This window comes from Larus michahellis, chromosome W (genome assembly GCF_964199755.1).
Source record: "Larus michahellis chromosome W, bLarMic1.1, whole genome shotgun sequence".
Lineage (NCBI taxonomy): Eukaryota > Metazoa > Chordata > Aves > Charadriiformes > Laridae > Larus > Larus michahellis.
Genome location: NC_133929.1, coordinates 4,840,904 through 4,858,790, shown reverse-complemented (window position 1 = coordinate 4,858,790; position 17,887 = coordinate 4,840,904). Strand labels below are relative to the sequence as shown.

The 17,887-nt window shown below is 43.7% G+C and overlaps 1 protein-coding gene across 2 annotated transcripts in view; it reads right to left on the bottom strand.

Moving 5' to 3' along the window:
* Positions 1–17,887, bottom strand: part of LOC141735419 (F-BAR domain only protein 2-like) — a 169,494-nt gene that overhangs the window by 67,181 nt on the left and 84,426 nt on the right. For both annotated transcript variants that reach the window (XM_074568123.1, XM_074568124.1), the window contains exons 9-11: positions 17,631–17,675; positions 15,661–15,733; positions 1,883–1,907 (exon numbers count right to left, since the gene is read on the bottom strand). In XM_074568123.1, coding sequence (XP_074424224.1) covers positions 1,883–1,907; positions 15,661–15,733; positions 17,631–17,675 — 143 coding nt within the window. The remainder of the gene's footprint in view (positions 1–1,882; positions 1,908–15,660; positions 15,734–17,630; positions 17,676–17,887) is intronic.

The window sequence follows — 17,887 nt, the reverse complement described above, 5'->3', positions numbered from 1 at the left end:
AAAATTCTTGACAAATAAACAAAAGGCACATTTTAAAAAAAGATCATGTTAATAATATAAAATCAGACGGAGATTTTCTGTGAATGACCAAAGCTGACTAAAACTGTAATTGGGACACCTTAATTAAGTTGAATTTTCTGAGGGCTGGTCCTTGGTATTTTCTAGCAATCAAACAAAAATGACAGTTGCTTTAATTATTTTTTTTTTGCAATAATACTTTTCAGAGTTCAGTTTCTTGAAATGTGTAATTTATTGCAAAGATGCATACAAAAAAAATCCTCATAGATATAACAATATAGATGGCTATAACTATTTAGATCAAGTTTGAAAAATGAAACAGAAAGGAAATCTTAAAGTAAAAGACAAGAAAAATTAAAAACATTTGCAATGGGACCTTCTAGAAGAGGATGCCAGCCTTAAAATGTAAAAGCACTCTGGGGTGCTTGTTTGTAAGGGATGAAATTAATCTCATCTATGGTATGCTGCATCATTTTTCATGAGAAGGACAGTAATAGCTTCTGCTATTAAAGCATTCTACCATTTGGAGTAATATTGTTGCTTGTGAAAAGCAGGAAGAAATGATAGAGCACATTTAAAATTCCACATGCATTTATAAAATGTTGGGCATAAAAAAAGAGAATGCAACAAAAGCATTAGTTTTGTTGTTAGACACTATAAAAGTTAGATCTTTTTTCTTTAATCATATATAAATTACATTTAGACAGAACAATTAAATGATCATATGGTGTGCCTCATGCAGCCAGAAAGAACATCAGACACATTTACAGTTGAATTTGTTGAATTATTTTTTTTAAAATGTAGAGACCAAAATAAGCAAGGAAGAAAATAAATACTGCATGTCAAACCCAGTTGTATTTCACTCCAATGATTCAACCTGAACTGTCAAAAGACATTATTTCCATGAAAACTGATTCTAAAGTTAATTTACTTTAAATGTACCCAAGAAACGTGCTCTAAATCAAGATGACTTTGTACAGGATAAAATAACTGTCTCGATGCTTATAAGGCTGTTCATGCACATATAGTTCTATTATGTAGCCAAACTTAGTTTTTCTTATTTAGAAGAATGGTTCTACTATGTTTTTTAAACCAAATTTCTCATAATAATTTTTAATATTAGGTACTAAAACTCACAGATATTAAATGCAAAGAAGAAAATCCACAAAATAGGTGAGCTTGGAAACTTAAATTGGTTAATATAATTGCCATCTAAATAAATGAACTGAAAAACAAATCAGTCTACAGAAAGTCACTTAAATAATTCTGTAAATTATTCCCTACTATAGCTATAGGGAGCTACAATCTCTGTTACATATAATTCGAGACAACATACACATTTAAATAAAAAGAAAATGCTCAATTAAGGAAATAAAAAAGCATTAACATACCAATTTCATTTGCAACTGTCACTTATTTGAATTTAATAAATAAAATTGTAAGACGTATCACAGATCAAACTGAGAGCAATGAAAAACAGACCAGGAATAAAGTGCATCAAGATACTGCATTTAAAGCCATATTTAAAAAAAGTATATTCCTACAAACTATTGCCAGCAATCACATAGAACCCCATTTTTATTAGAACAGTTCTCCAAAGAGACAGCAGTAAGCAGAGGAACATGATGATGCAAAGTTGGGTCCTCTGAACCTTTTTCTTACTTAAAATCTATTAGTCAATATTTATACACACTGCTAAAGATCATGTTCTGAGAAAAATTAACGCTTCACCTATGTTATCAAAATATTAAATCCTCTATCACATAAATAATACATTGCAGGTACTGTATATAAGTCAAGTTTCATCAGATTGTAGTGCTTGAATGTTAGTGTACGCATTTGTGTTGGAAATAAGTCTACTTACAACTGAGTCTGTATCTGGACACTCCCTATAAAAAAAAAAGAAAGAAAATATACAATTATAAGATGCACAAATGATTTTATTCATACAGTTCTGGTACTTCCTTTAATATTTTCAATTCATTTGAAACATTGCATTTGACCCATCTGCCTTTCAAACTCTTAAAATTTCTGTTATAAATAATCCACATTCAACTGAATGAGATTTAAATAAAAGAAGCTGAAAGTTTATGCTAAAAACACTGCAGAAGAAAAATGAATAGTAAATACTGAAAAAACAAACACACATCATAGTGAAAAAAAATGTTTTTAAAAAAATCAAGGAAAGTCCAGAGTATCACACTGTATTTTGGATGAATATATTTTAAAAGTCAGGTCTCTATGGATGATGTGCATAATAAATAAAAGTCAACAATCATAATGAAATAGTCCACACGCAATTACAAAACATTTTGAACAATAACCAGTTCTTAAAGCAATTAAGACTATTCTTAAAGGAATTCAAAGCTTTTCTCTTTTGGAATTTCGTTCTTAGTTTGAGTTTGTCAAGCACAGTTGCAGTCAAGCATCAGAAGATGCTGGAAAAATAATACAATACCCTCTTAAGAAACATTTTTTTGAAATAAAAAAAAGCTGTCAGCAGAAGGGCAGTGATTACAAGCACATTATTCACAAGTGTTATTTTTTCTGCTATAACTTGAATTTAAGCAGTAATATTTTAAAAAATTAATGATGCTGAATCTCTCGCTGATGTATGCAAAAAGTAGAAGCAATTACATTTACAGTTTGTGGAAATACTTGAGTAGAATACGGTACTCTCTAATCTGAACCCTGACAAATAAAGCCATAAGTGCCAGTGTAACTGCACAACAGTGTTTTTATATAGTCAAACTGAACATCTTAAATGTGTACTTATTAAAAGAGAAAAAAATAAAATTTGTAGCAAAGTAAATAATCTTTTCTAAAAGGCTAAATGGGTTAAAAATAAAAACTACAGTGTCTTTAAAAACAAATATGAAAACTTGCTAACATGGAAGCATTTAGTGATCATGAAATGGTCAAGTTTTCAATTCATAGTGATGTAAGGAGGGGGGTTAGCAAAACCTCCACCTTGGACTTCCGGAGGGCGGACTTTGGCCTGTTCAGGACACTGGTTGAGAGAGTCCCTTGGGAGACAGTCCTGAAGGGCAAAGGGGTCCAGGAAGGCTGGACGCCCTTCAAGAAGGAAACCTTAAAGGCCCAGGAGCAGGCTGTGCCCAAGTGTCGCAAGTCTAAAGGGCGGGGAAAATGGCCAGTCTGGATGAATAAGGAACTTCTGATGGGACTTAGGAATAAAAGGAGGGTTTACCACCTTTGGAAGAAGGGACAGGCAACTCAGGAGGAGTACAGAGATCTCGTTAGGTTATACCGAGAGAAAATTAGGAAGGCAAAAGCCCAGCTGGAGCTCAACTTGGCCACTAACATTAAGGACAACAAAAAAAGCTTTTATAAATACATCAACAAAAAGAGAGCCAGGGAGAATCTCCATCCCTTACTGGATGCGGGGGGGAAAGTGGCAACCAAGGACGAGGAGAAGGCTGAGATACTGAATGCCTTCTTTGCCTCTGTCTTCAATAGTCAGACCAGCTATCCCCAGGGTGTTCAGCCTCCGGAGCTGGAAGATAAGGACGGAGAGCAGAACAACCCACCCATAATCCAGGAGGAAGTAGTCAATGATCTGCTTCTGCACCTAGATGCACATAAGTCTATGGGGCCGGATGGGATTCACCCAAGAGTACTCAGGGAGCTGGTGGGAGAGCTCACCAAGCCCCTCTCCATCATTTATCAACAATCTTGGTCAACAGGGGAGGTACCAGATGACTGGAGGGTGGCTAACGTGACGCCCATCTACAAGAAGGGTCGGAAGGAGGATCCGGGGAACTACAGGCCTGTCAGCCTGACCTCGGTACCAGGGAAGATCATGGAGAGGATCATCTTGAGTGAGCTCTCACGGCAAGTGCAGGGCAGCCAAGGGATCAGGGCCAGCCAGCACAGGTTTAGGAAAGGGAGGTCCTGCTTAACCAACCTGATCTCTTTCTATGACCACGTGACCCGCCTTCTGGATGCGGGGAAGGCTGTGGACGTTGTCTATCTGGACTTTGGTAAGGCCTTTGACACCGTCCCCCACAGCATTCTCCTGGAGAAGCTGGTGAATCATGGCATAGACAAGTGTACTCTTTGCTGGGTTAAAAACTGGCTGGATGGCCGTGCCCAGAGAGTTGGGATTAATGGGGTGAAATCCTCTTGGCGGCCGGTCACCAGTGGTGTCCCTCAGGGCTCAGTTTTGGGGCCAGTTTTGTTTAATATCTTTATCAATGATCTGGATGAGGGGATTGAGTGCACCCTCAGTAAGTTTGCAGATGACACCAAACTAGGTGGGAGTGTTGATCTGCTTGAGGGTAGGAAGGCTCTACAGAGGGACCGGGACAGAAGAAGGCCAACAGCATTCTGGCTTGTATCAGGAACAGCGTGGCCAGCAGGAGCAGGGAAGGCATCGTGCCTCTGTACTCGGCACTGGTGAGGCCTCACCTCGAGTGCTGTGTTCAGTTCTGGGCCCCTCTGTACAGGAGGGACATTGAGGTGCTGGAGCACATCCAGAGGAGAGCTACCAGGCTGGTGAGGGGTCTGGAGACCAAGTCATATGAGGAGAGGCTGAGGGAGCTGGGCATGTTTAGCTTGGAGAAGAGGAGGCTGAGGGGAGTCCTCATTGCCCTCTACAACTCCCTGAAAGGAGGTTGGAGAGAGGTGGGTGGTGGCCTCTTCTCCCAGGTGAATAATGACAGGACCAGAGGAAATGGTCTGAAGCTGCGGCAGGGGAGGTTTAGGTTAGATATTAGGAAGAATTACTTTACTGAAAGAGTGGTCAGGCGCTGGAACAGCCTGCCCAGGGAGGTGGTTGAGTCACCATCCCTAGAGGTATTTAAGAAACGTCTAGATTTGGCACTTCAGGGCATGCTCTAGTGGCAGAGATTGTAGGGGGGTTTTTTTTGTTTGTTTGTTTGGTTTGGTTTTTTTTTTTTATGTGTGTATGGTTGGACTCGATGATCTCAAAGGTCCTTTCCAACCATGAAGATCCTATGATTCTATGATTAATATGGAATTCAGTACAAGCTGTTAAGAAACTGACAGTGAGATGAAGGATCTGGTCTCCTCTGAAAGGCCCCACACAAAAGAAAACACATGTGACCAAGTTTCTAAATGACTTACATCTTATCTCCCTCTCCTGGCTAAACTGAATTCACTGCAATAGAAACACCTATTTAAAAAGCTATTTTACAGAAAAAAAAGAGACAACGTATTAAATTTCTCTCAAAAGGTATAAAAAACAGATGTTATGATATCTGCTTTTAAAAAGCATCTGTACTTAAACAAGACAGCCTGAAATCCATAAAAGTTAAGAAATGTGAAAGATGTGAGGCAAACTACAAAGAAAGCAATTCAGCTCATGATGAAGATTATTCAAAATTAGCAACCTAATAGATCTCAAAAAGTAATGGCAGATCAAGTATCATTCAGAGGATAGACACACGCTATCCAAGCCAACATTTCATCAAATGTTGATGAAATGCTGTCCTTTGTGCGAACTTTGCTCATTACAATGTACCAAAACACACCTCCATCCCGGAGGCTATCCGCCCCCAAGGTGCAACCACTCCTCCTTGAGTACACCAATCATAATAAAAGTATTTATGACTAAAGTCACTCAAACTCCACTTTGAAGATAAAAAAATAGTATAAAAATAGCCCGAGAGAGGGGGGATATCAGGGAAGACGCCATTGTGAACAAGTCGGGAGAACTCCATCATTGACTTCCAGGACCAGTCGACGGGCTGAGCCTTTCTTCCCTCCCACCCCCCATAGGGACGCCTTTGGGTAAGACTTAGATTACACCGAGCGCTTTCTCGGGAAACTTAGAAATTTCTCTAGAGAATCTCTTTCCTACATTTAGAGCCAGGCTGTATCATTTATAACTTTGTTGCGCATTTTGTATATGTAACAATACTTTCATTTGCACGTGCTTTGCAGACAGTGTATTTATCACTGGCAACCCTAAGAACCTGTATATCTGTTGCTTAAATAAACTGCGCTGTTTAAGTAGCTAGCCGTTTTGGTTTCTCACTGAACGCGACCAAAGACTGGAGAGTGGCCGTGCTAGTTCGTGAGCACGACTAGACTGAAGGTGCAGTCCACTATTAGTGTATCCAAATCGTAACAGTTTAATGCATATTAAACACGATTGGACTGATAGTGCTGAATTGGGCATCACTCAGAATTTAAACCTAGCCGCACCTGGCCTCCCACCTTGGTGAGGAGTTTTAGAACGCAAGGGGGTTTATCTTCTGCCAAACCCGCTTGGCCCCTTTTCACGCAACAACCTGACAGGATCCATACTCAAGAGAGAATCATAGAATCACAGAACCATTTAGGTTTGAAAAGACCTTTAAGATCATTGAGTCCAACAGTAAATGTAACACTGCCAAGTCCACCACTAAACCATGTCCCTAAGAGCCTCATCTACACATCTTTTAAAATACCTCCACGGATGCTGATTCCGCTACTTCCCTGAGCAGCCTGTTCCAGTGCTTGATTTTTCCTCATATCCAATTTAAATCTCCCCTGGCGCAAGTTGAAGCCATCTCCTCTTGCCATAGAATGGTTAGAGTTGTAAGGGACCGTAAAGATCATCCAGTTCCAACTCCCCTGCCATGGGCAGGGACACCTCTCACTAGACCACGTTGCTCAAAGCCCCATCCAGTCTGATCTTGAACACCTCCACGGATGCGGCAGCCACAGCTTCTCTGGGAAACCTGGGCCAGTGTCTCACCACCCTAATTGTAAAATATTTCTTCCTAATATCTAATCTAAATTTTTAATTAGATTATTTAGTATTTTCAGGAAATATTAATAGTTGTTAAAATATCTTAGGGTTTGACCTTCATTTGAGATTAAATTTAACCTAATATTTATCTTCATTGTCATTTCTTTAAGGCCCTATTGAATTTGAAGAATGTAACACATCCAGTGCAGTTGAAGGTGAGTTGTTGTAGCATAGTTATTTACCTGACAATCCTGTGGATAGAACCTGAAACTGAGGAGACAAGGATATTCTTGTTTTTACAGGACCAAGATCCTACTTTTTAGGAGAAACAGGGGCTTGCAGCTAACGGGAAAATGCAGGGAAATAAGAACAGGGTGTTGAACTGCAGTAGCTGAGAGAGGCAGGGTTCAGTTTCTGATCCCAGTGCATTGGCTATTCAGGATCAGCTGGAACAATAGCTCCTGTTGAGTTTCTGTGAGCAGAGTCCCTTGCCTCAAAACTAGCAGTACACCCATCTTCTATAAACAGTGACAGTCTAGCATAACCAGCTTGGAGAGTTGGATGTACAATGCAGATCAGTTTTATAAAGACTTATGTTATTAATGTATTGCTTGAACCATATTTTAATTTTGTTTTGTATGAAGCTGATGTTGTTTAGCCTCAGTAGGCAGTTAAGCCCCACACAGTCACTTCCTCACTCCCCTCACAGTGGGATGGGGAAGAGAATCGGAAGGGTAAAAGTGAGAAAACTCGTGGGTTGAGATAAAGACGGTTTAATAAGTAAAGCAAAAGCCGTGCACGCAAGCAAAGCAAAACAAGGCATTCATTCCCTGCTTCCCATCGGCAGGCAGGTGTTCAGCCATCTCCAGGGAAGCAGGGCTCCATCACGCATAACAGTGACTTGGGAAGACAAACGCCATCGCTCCGAACGTCCCCCCTTCCTTCTCCTTCCCCCAGCTTTATATGCTGAGCATGACGTCATATGGTCTGGAATATCCCTTTGGTCAGTTGGGGTCAGCTGTCCTGGCTGTGTCCCCTCCCAACCTCTTGTGCACCCCCAGCCTGCTCGCTGGTGGGGTGGGGTGAGCAGCAGCAAAGGCCTTGACTCTGTGTAAGTGCTGCTCAGCAGTAGCTAAAACATCCCTGTGTTATCAATGCTGTTTCCAGCACAAATCCAAAACATTGCCCCATACTAGCGGCTGTGAAGAAATTTCATAGAATCGTATAATGTTTTGAGTTGGAAGGGACTGTAAAGATCATCTAGCTCAAACCCCTCTGCCATGGATGGGGACACCACCCACTGGACCAGGTTGCTCAAAGCCCCGTCCAACCTGGCCCTGAACGCCTCCAGGGATGAGGCATCCACAGCTTCTCTGGGCAACCTGGGCCCGGGGCTCACCACCCTCACAGCAAAGAATTTCTTCCTAATATCTAATCTAAATCTCCCCTCTTTCAGTTTGAAACCATTACCCCATCTCCTATTGCTCCACTCCCTCATAAAGAGTCTCTCCCTATCTTTCCTGTAGGCCCCCTTAAGGTACTGGAAGGCTGCTATAAGGTCTCCCCGGAGCCTTCTCTTCTCCAGGCTGAACAACCCCAACTCTCTCAGCCTGTCCTCATAGGAGAGCTGCTCCAGCCCTCTGATCATCTTTGTGGCCCTCCTCTGGACCCACTCCAACAGGTCCATGTCCTTCTAATGTTGGGGGCTCCAGAGCTGGACACAGTATTCCAGGTGGGATCTCACCGGAGCAGAGTAGAGGGGCAGAATCACCTCCCTTGTCCTGCTGGCCACGCTTCTTTTGATGCAGCCCAGGATGTGGTTGGCTTTCTGGGCTGCGAGCGCACATTGCCAGCTCATGTTGAGCTTCTCGTCCACCAGCACCCCCAAGTCCTTCTCCTCAGGGCTGCTCTCAAGACATTCTCCGCCCAACATGTATTTGTGCCTGGGATTGCCGTGACCCACGTGCAGGACCTTGCACTTGGCCTGGTTGAACCTCATGCAGTTCACATGGGCCTACCTCTCAAGCCTGTCCAGGTCCCTCTGGATGGCATCCCTTCCCTCCAGCATGTTGACTGCTCCACACAGCTTCGTGTCATCAGCAAACTTGCTGAGGGTGCACTCAGTTCCACCGTCCGTGTCGCTGACAAAGATGTTAATCAGCACCAGTCCCAGTACTGACCAGAGGAAAGCCACTCGTCACTGGTTACCACTTGGACATCGAGCCATTGACCGCAACTCTTTGATTGCAACCATCCAGCCAGTTCCTTATCTACCGAGTGGTCCACCCATCAAATCCATGTCTCTCCAATTTAGACAAAAGGATGTCATGCAGGAAAGTGTCAAATGCTTTGCACAAGTAATAGAATCATAGAACGTGTTGGGTTGGAAGGGACCTTTAAAGGTCATCTAGCCCAACCCCCCTGCAGTAAGCAGGGACATCTTCAACTAGAGGATTGTCCCGACCCAAGTGTAGGACCTTGCACTTGGCCTTGTTGAACTTCATAAGGTTTGCTCAGGCCCACCTCTCCAGCTCGTCCAGGTCCCTCTGGATGACATCCCATCCCTCTGGCATGTCGACCGCACCACTCATCTTAGCGTCATCGGCAAGCTTGCTGAGGGGGCACTTGATCCCACTGTCTATGTCATTGATGAAGATGTTGAACAGCAGCGGTCCCAGTACGGATCCCTGAGGGACACCACTTGTCACCCCTCTCCATCTGGACGTTGAGCCATTGACCACTACCCTCTGGATGCGACCATCCAGCCAGTTCCTTATCCACTGAACAGTCCTCCCATCAAATCCGTATCTCTCCAACTTAGAGAGAAGGATGTTGGGGGTGGGGTGGGGCGCATGTCAAAGGCCTTGCAGAAGTCCAGATAGACGATATCCGTAGCTCTCCCCTTGCCCACTGATGCAGTCACTCCATTGTAGAAGGCCACCAGGTTGGTCAGACAGGGCTTGCCCCTGGTGAAGCCATGCTGGCCGTCTCGAATCACCTCCCTGTCCTCCATGTGCCTTAGCTTAGCTTCTAGGAGGATCTGTTCCATGATCTTCCCAGGCACAGAGGTGAGGCTGACAGGGCGGTAGTTCCCAGGGTCCTCCTTTCTACCCTTTTTAAAAAATGGGTGCGATGTTTCCCTTTTCCAGTCACCAGGGACTTCACCTGACTGCCACGACTTTTCAAATATCATGGAGAGTGGCTTGGCAACTACATCAGCCAATTCCCTCAGGACTCTGGGGTGCATCTCATCAGGTCCCATAGACTTGTGTATGTTCAGGTTCCTCAGGTGGTCATGAACATCGTTTTCACTTACAGTGGGAGGGACTTTGTCCCCCAGGTCCCCTTCTTGCCGTCCTTCAACCCGGGAAGTGTGAGGAGAGAGGCTGGCAGTAAAGACCAAGGCAAAAAAATCATTCAGAACCTCAGCCTTCTCCTCGTCTGTTGTTACCAGTTTGCCATTCTTGGTCACCAGGGAGGGTACGCTTTCTTTGACCTTCCTTTTCTGGCTGACATCCCTGTAGAAGCCCTTCTTGTTATTCTTAGCATCCCTTGCCAAGTTCAGCTCCAGCCGCGCCTTGGCCTTCCTGACCTCATCCCTACATAACCAGGCAGCATCCCTATACTCTTCCCAGAACACCTGATGCTGCTTGAACTGCCTGTGCAGTTCCTTCTTGCCTTTTAGTTTGGCCAGCAGGTCCCAGCTCAGCCATGCTGGTCTCTTTCCTTTCTTGCTTGATTTCTTACACCTGGGGATCGAGAGAGCTCTTGTGCTCTATGGAAAGCATCCTTGAAGATCTGCCAGCTCTGTTCTGTTACCTTGTCCCTGAAGACCACTTCGAAGTCCATGTAGATGACATCAGTTGCTCTCCCCTTATCCAACGATGCTGTAACACCATTGTAGAAGGCCACCAAATTTGATGTCCCTGGCCAGATTTAACTCTATCAGGGCTTTAGCTTTCCTAACCTGATCCCTGGCTGCTTGGACAGTTTCTCTCTATTCCTCCCAGGCTACCTGTCCTTGCTTCCACCCTCTGTAGGCTTCCTTTTTCTGTTTGAGATTGTCCATGAGCTACTCATTCATCCATGCAGTCCTCCTGGTGTTTTTGCCTGACTTGTTCTTTCTTGGGATACATCACTCCTGAGCTTGGAGGAGGTAGTCCTTGAATATTAGCCAGCTTGCTTGGGTCCCTCTTCCCTCCAGGGCTTTATCCCATGGTACTCCATCAAGCAGATCCCTCGAGAGGCCAAAGTCTGCTCTCCTGAAGTCCAGGGTAGTGAGCTTGCTGTGCGCCTTCCTCACCTTCCTAAGGATCTTGAACTCCACCATCTCATGATCACTGCAGCCAAGGCTGCCCTTGAGCTTCACATTCCCCACCAGCCCCTCCTTGTTGGTGAGAACAAGGTCCAGCATGGCACCTCTCCTCGTGGGCTCCTCTATCAGTTGGAGAAGGAAGTTATCATCGACACATTCCAGGAACCTCCTGGATTGCTTGTGCCCTGCTGTGTTGTCCCTTCAACAGATATTGGTGTGGTTGAAGTCCCCTATGAGGACCAGGGCCTGTGAACGTGAGGCTGCTCCCATCTGTCTATAGAGGATCTCATCTGCTCGGTCTTCCTGGTCGAGTGGCCTGTAGCAGACCCCCACTATAACATCACCTGTCCCTGCCCTCCCTTTAATCTTGACCCATAAACTCTCAGTCAGCTCCTCATCCATCCCCAGGCAGAGCTCCATGCACTCCAGATGGTCATTGACACAGAGAGCAACACTTACTTGCCTGTCCTTCCTGAAGAGCCTGTGTCCTTCTATTCCAACACTCCAGTCATAGGAGCCATCCCACCATGTCTCCATGATGCCAATAAGATCATCGCCCTGCAGGTGTGCGCATGTCTCTAATTCTTCCTGTTTATTCCCCATGCTACGTGTGTTTGCATAGAGGCGTTTAAGTTGGGCCCCTGATGAAGCTGACTTACTGGCTGGAGTGGCTGGAATTCCTTTGTGCTGCACTCCAGGTGCTCTCCTGTTGACCTGTGACCCTTCTCCAGGCTCCGGGCATCTGTTACTGGCACTGGTATCATACTGGTAGGAGTGGGATGGATTGATGTTCCCCTCCCCTGGCAACTCTAGTTTAAAGCCCTCTTCACGAGCTTGGCAAGCCTCTGACCGAAGATACTCTTCCCCTTCTCTGACAAGTAGACCCCATCAGGCCTTAGTAGACCAGGTTTCTCAAAGCAAGTCGCATGGTCTAAGTAGCCAAACCCCTGGCTGTGGCACCAGTTCTGTAGCCATTTGTTGATTTGCCAGATTAACCTGGCCCTTTCAACCCCCTTTCCCTTTGACCGGGAGGATTGATGAAAAAACTACCTATGCCTCAGAGTCCCTGACCACTGCTCCCAGGGCTCTGTAATCCTTCTTGATATTCCTCAGACTGCTCCTGGCTGCATCACTGGTGCCCACATGAAACAGCAGCAGCAGATAATAGTCAGTGGACTGATCAAGGCTTGGTAGTCTCTCGGTGTCATCCCTGATATGAGCCCCTGGTAAGCAGCACGCTTCCCTAGAGAGTGCATCAGGTCAGCAAATGGGTGCCTCTGTATCTCTCAGAAGGGAGTCACCTACTACTATCACCTGTCGCCTTTTCTTAATTGGACTGGTTGTTGTACGGGGAGCAGATCAGGCTGCCTTACTCAGCTCCAGTGCCTCTCCTGATGTGACAGGTCTTTCCTCTTCACTCAGCAGAGCAGTGAAGCGGTTCTGCAAGGGTACCTCAGCTTTTGAGGGAAGTCTCTTCCTCCTGCTGGTCCTTGCAGTCACAAGCTTCCATTTTTCTGTGTTACTGGCCCCACTCCCTTCTGTGTGTCCTAGTGGGGCAGTTTTTGACTGTTTGGCCATGGGCTGTGTGTCCGCTGCAGACTGCGCTTGGAACCAACTATCTATCTCCTTCTCAGCCTCCCTGATGCTACGCAGCCTCCTCACTGCCTCCTGCAGCTCAGCGGTCTGCTGTAGGAGGTCTTCCACCTGGGAGAACAAGGTCCTATCACTTGTTACTTGGGAGAAGAGACAGACCCCCCACCTCTCTACAACCTCCTTTCAGGTAGATGTAGAGAGAAATGAGGTCTCCCCTCAGCCTCCTTTTCTCCAGGCTAAACAACCCCAGCTCCCTCAGCCGCTCCTCATAAGACTTATTCTCCAGACCCCTCACCAGCTTTGTAGCCCTTCTCTGGACACGCTCCAGCACCTCAATGTCTTTTTTGTAGTGAGGGGCCCAAAACTGGACACAGTATTCCAGGTGGGGCCTCACCAGTGCTGAGTACAGAGGCACGATCGCTTCCCTAGTCCTACTCACCACACTGTTCCTGATGCAGACCAGGATGCTGTTGGCCTTCTTGGCCACCTGGGCACACTGCTGGCTCATATTCAGCTGGCTTTCCACCAACACCCCCAGATGGTTTTCTGCCAGGCAGCCTCTCCAGCCACTCTTCCCCAAGCTTGTAACGCTGCATGGGGTTGTTGTGGCCCAAAGGCAGGACCTGGCACTTGGTCTTGTTGAACCTCATACCATTGGCCTCAGCCCATTGATCCAGCCTCTCCAGATCCCTCGGCAGAGCCTTTCTACCCTCAAGCAGGTCGACACTCCCACCCAACTTGGTGTCGTCTGCAAACTTCCTGACGATGCACTCAGTCCCCTTGTCCAGATCATTGATAAAGATATTAAAAAGAACTGGCCCCAATACCGAGCCCTGGGGAACACCACTTGTGACCGGCCGACAACTGGGTTTAACTCCATTCAAAACAACTCTTTGGGCCCAGCCCTCCAGCCAGTTTTTTACCCGTATATGCCCATCTAAGCCATGAGCAGCCAGCTTCTCCAGGAGAATGCTGTCATACTTCATTCTTTCTGACCTGAGCATCTATTCATTTTTGTATTGTGTATAAATGTAGAAACAAATAATACAATATAAATTAATTTTCAGTCCAACTTGTTGAAAGCAAGTTAAATTATTTTCCCATTTCAGAGTGGCTGAGCTGATTTATATTTTATATATGTCATATATATGACATCATTGTGCTATGAAAAACAAAATTTCTTCTAGAAAGAGACACATCCATATTAGCTTTCAACATTAAATAAAATGTCTTTGGAAAAAGACAGCATTTGGAAAAGTATTCAGATCCAGTGGACAAACATACAAAGGTGCAAATTGTTTCACATAGTATAGAAGCCAGTTTTCAGCCCTCAGTGCCTGAGAAAATTTTCTTTCTGTTACAGGTCAAGGAAAAACATCATCTCTAAGTAAGGATACAGTGAGTGATACACCTGGGAAGAGTTAATTTGGAGCTTACTGGCCTTTATTGTCTCCAGAAAACTACTATGAAGAGCCATGAATCTTTGCTGGGGCAGATTACATTTCATCATCTGCCAAAGAATGGATAGAAGGAGATGCCTGGTTTGCAAGCAGGCTAAAAGCATAAGGTAGCAAAATAATTTTTTTGTTGGACAAGAAAAGCTGACAGCTACAGAACTCATTCATACAACAGTACTCAGTACTATCAAAATCACTACTTTGCTATTAAGTAAATGCAAGAAACAAAAGGCAAATGATCGAACATACTTTTTTGCAGCTATTTGATACTGCAACATTTTTGCATCACAAAAAATTGTAGTAAATAACTTTCCAGAGAGAATGGATTACTTTTAAAAGGGGACCAAAACTATTTAATATACTAATATCGTCAAATATTCATAACATTTTATTTTAAATATTTTAAACTAAGTCATCATCAGAATAAATATTTCTTTCTAACAGAATTACTGCTGAATTCTCAGATCACTAAATTCTGAATTCAGATTACTGAATTCTCAGATTACTGCTCACCAAAATCACACGATATACAACATTTCTCTCACCATTTACTTCAGCATAATAAAGTACAGAAGAGAGGGTGGGGGAAAGATTAAATCACAGAAAGAACAGAAATAGAGAGAAATTACTTCAAAAAATAACACCTTGGAACCCTAATGGCATCATGACAGAGAGAAGAAAAAGCATTTTTTAGAAGCATATCACTATTAAAATCAAACACCAAAAGAAAAATAGCTATAAGGCACTTTGTATGTGCAAATAATTAGCATCTGCAGTTCTAAGGTCATTAATTTTTCAGCACTATATTAAAAAAAACAAGGCTGGTTAAAAAATTAATTTAAAAAAGAATGCGAAAAGATGTTGCCACTGATAATGTTTGTATATTGCTAAGTTCCTGTTAAATTGAAAGCTATTTTCTGTTAAATCAAATACTTCTACTGAGAAAATGCATCTAGAAATTATGAACAAAATACATTGAAATATATAACCATAATTACTAATACATAGAATGCTACCAATCCATCTAAGACAGAGAGCATGCAGTGAATATGACAAAGGGTATAGCTGGGACATCAATCATGATTTAGAATGATGGTCTTTCAGAAATGAATGTGCACACGATTTACTGAAAAAAAAAATCAAAAATTTTTCTGTCCTTCTATACAGTACATAAAAGTTTTTGTAACAAAATAACTGAAGCTTCAATTCTGCAAACACAGATATACAGTGTTTTTTCCACATACAGAGCTACTATATAATTAGGGGTACACATGAGAATCACATTATCTACAATGTTCAAATGTAAAACAAGAGAGAACTACTTACCTTATGCAGAGGAAAGAATGAAACATGAGTAGACTACTATGAACAAATTTATATTATTTCTTTAAAATTCTTAGTTACAGAAATCTTAAATAGCTGTGATGTTTTCATATTCATATCATTCCTCTAAACTTCTGTTAAAAAAACATTTTTTTGTTAAACATCAGCTAATGTTTATCTCCATGCATTTCCTAGTTTTCATATAAGACAAGACTTCAAGCTGGAAATATACTTACACAGATTCAGTATCTTTTTCTTTTTTCATTATTCCTGATAAACCAAAAGTCTTCCTCTTCCGTGGTTTTATCCCTATGAAACAAACATTTTTCATTTAAAGATCAAAGAGATGAATATATATTTAGCAATGTCAAACACTGGTGCATATCAATGACAATACTTTTTAAATGCTGCCATGACAAATGATACAAAAATCTAAAGGTGGAGGTAGGTATGGAACCAAACTAAGGGAACACAAGAACAAACGAAGGGAACGTTATTCCAATATGTTGTTCAGTAACACAGTGTGCTGGTTTTGGCTGGGACGGAATTAAATTAAACACAACATGAGCTGGCAATGTGCGCTCGCAGCCCAGAAAGCCAACCACATCCTGGGCTGCATCAAAAGAAGCGTGGCCAGCAGGACAAGGGAGGTGATTCTGCCCCTCTACTCTGCTCCGGTGAGATCCCACCTGGAATACTGTGTCCAGCTCTGGAGCCCCCAACATTAGAAGGACATGGACCTGTTGGAGCGGGTCCAGAGGAGGGCCACAAAGATGATCAGAGGGCTGGAGCAGCTCTCCTATGAGGACAGGCTGAGAGAGTTGGGGTTGTTCAGCCTGGAGAAGAGAAGGCTCCGGGGAGACCTTATAGCAGCCTTCCAGTACCTTAAGGGGGCCTACAGGAAAGATAGGGAGAGACTCTTTATGAGGGAGTGGAGCAATAGGAGATGGGGTAACGGTTTCAAACTGAAAGAGGGGAGATTTAGATTAGATATTAGGAAGAAATTCTTTGCTGTGAGGGTGGTGAGCCCCGGGCCCAGGTTGCCCAGAGAAGCTGTGGATGCCTCATCCCTGGAGGCGTTCAGGGCCAGGTTGGACGGGGCTTTGAGCAACCTGGTCCAGTGGGTGGTGTCCCCATCCATGGCAGAGGGGTTTGAGCTAGATGATCTTTACAGTCCCTTCCAACTCAAAACATTATACGATTCTATGAAATTTCTTCACAGCCGCTAGTATGGGGCAATGTTTTGGATTTGTGCTGGAAACAGCATTGATAACACAGGGATGTTTTAGCTACTGCTGAGCAGCACTTACACAGAGTCAAGGCCTTTGCTGCTGCTCACCCCACCCCACCAGCGAGCAGGCTGGGGGTGCACAAGAGGTTGGGAGGGGACACAGCCAGGACAGCTGACCCCAACTGACCAAAGGGATATTCCAGACCATATGACGTCATGCTCAGCATATAAAGCTGGGGGAAGGAGAAGGAAGGGGGGACGTTCGGAGCGATGGCGTTTGTCTTCCCAAGTCACTGTTATGCGTGATGGAGCCCTGCTTCCCTGGAGATGGCTGAACACCTGCCTGCCGATGGGAAGCAGGGAATGAATGCCTTGTTTTGCTTTGCTTGCGTGCACGGCTTTTGCTTTACTTATTAAACCGTCTTTATCTCAACCCACGAGTTTTCTCACTTTTACCCTTCCGATTCTCTTCCCCATCCCACTGTGAGGGGAGTGAGGAAGTGACTGTGTGGGGCTTAACTGCCTACTGAGGCTAAACAACATCAGCTTCATACAAAACAAAATTAAAATATGGTTCAAGCAATACATTAATAACATAAGTCTTTATAAAACTGATCTGCATTGTACATCCAACTCTCCAAGCTGGTTATGCTAGACTGTCACTGTTTATAGAAGATGGGTGTACTGCTAGTTTTGAGGCAAGGGACTCTGCTCACAGAAACTCAACAGGAGCTATTGTTCCAGCTGATCCTGAATAGCCAATGCACTGGGATCAGAAACTGAACCCTGCCTCTCTCAGCTACTGCAGTTCAACACCCTGTTCTTATTTCCCTGCATTTTCCCGTTAGCTGCAAGCCCCTGTTTCTCCTAAAAAGTAGGATCTTGGTCCTGTAAAAACAAGAATATCCTTGTCTCCTCAGTTTCAGGTTCTATCCACAGGATTGTCAGGTAAATAACTATGCTACAACAACTCACCTTCAACTGCACTGGATGTGTTACATTCTTCAAATTCAATAGGGCCTTAAAGAAATGACAATGAAGATAAATATTAGGTTAAATTTAATCTCAAATGAAGGTCAAACCCTAAGATATTTTAACAACTATTAATATTTCCTGAAAATACTAAATAATCTAATTAAAAATTTAGGTGGTAACTGAAAACCACAATTACTCTGCCCATGGTCAAACAGATTGCAAAATCATACATGTACAGCAAATCATTAAATATTTTC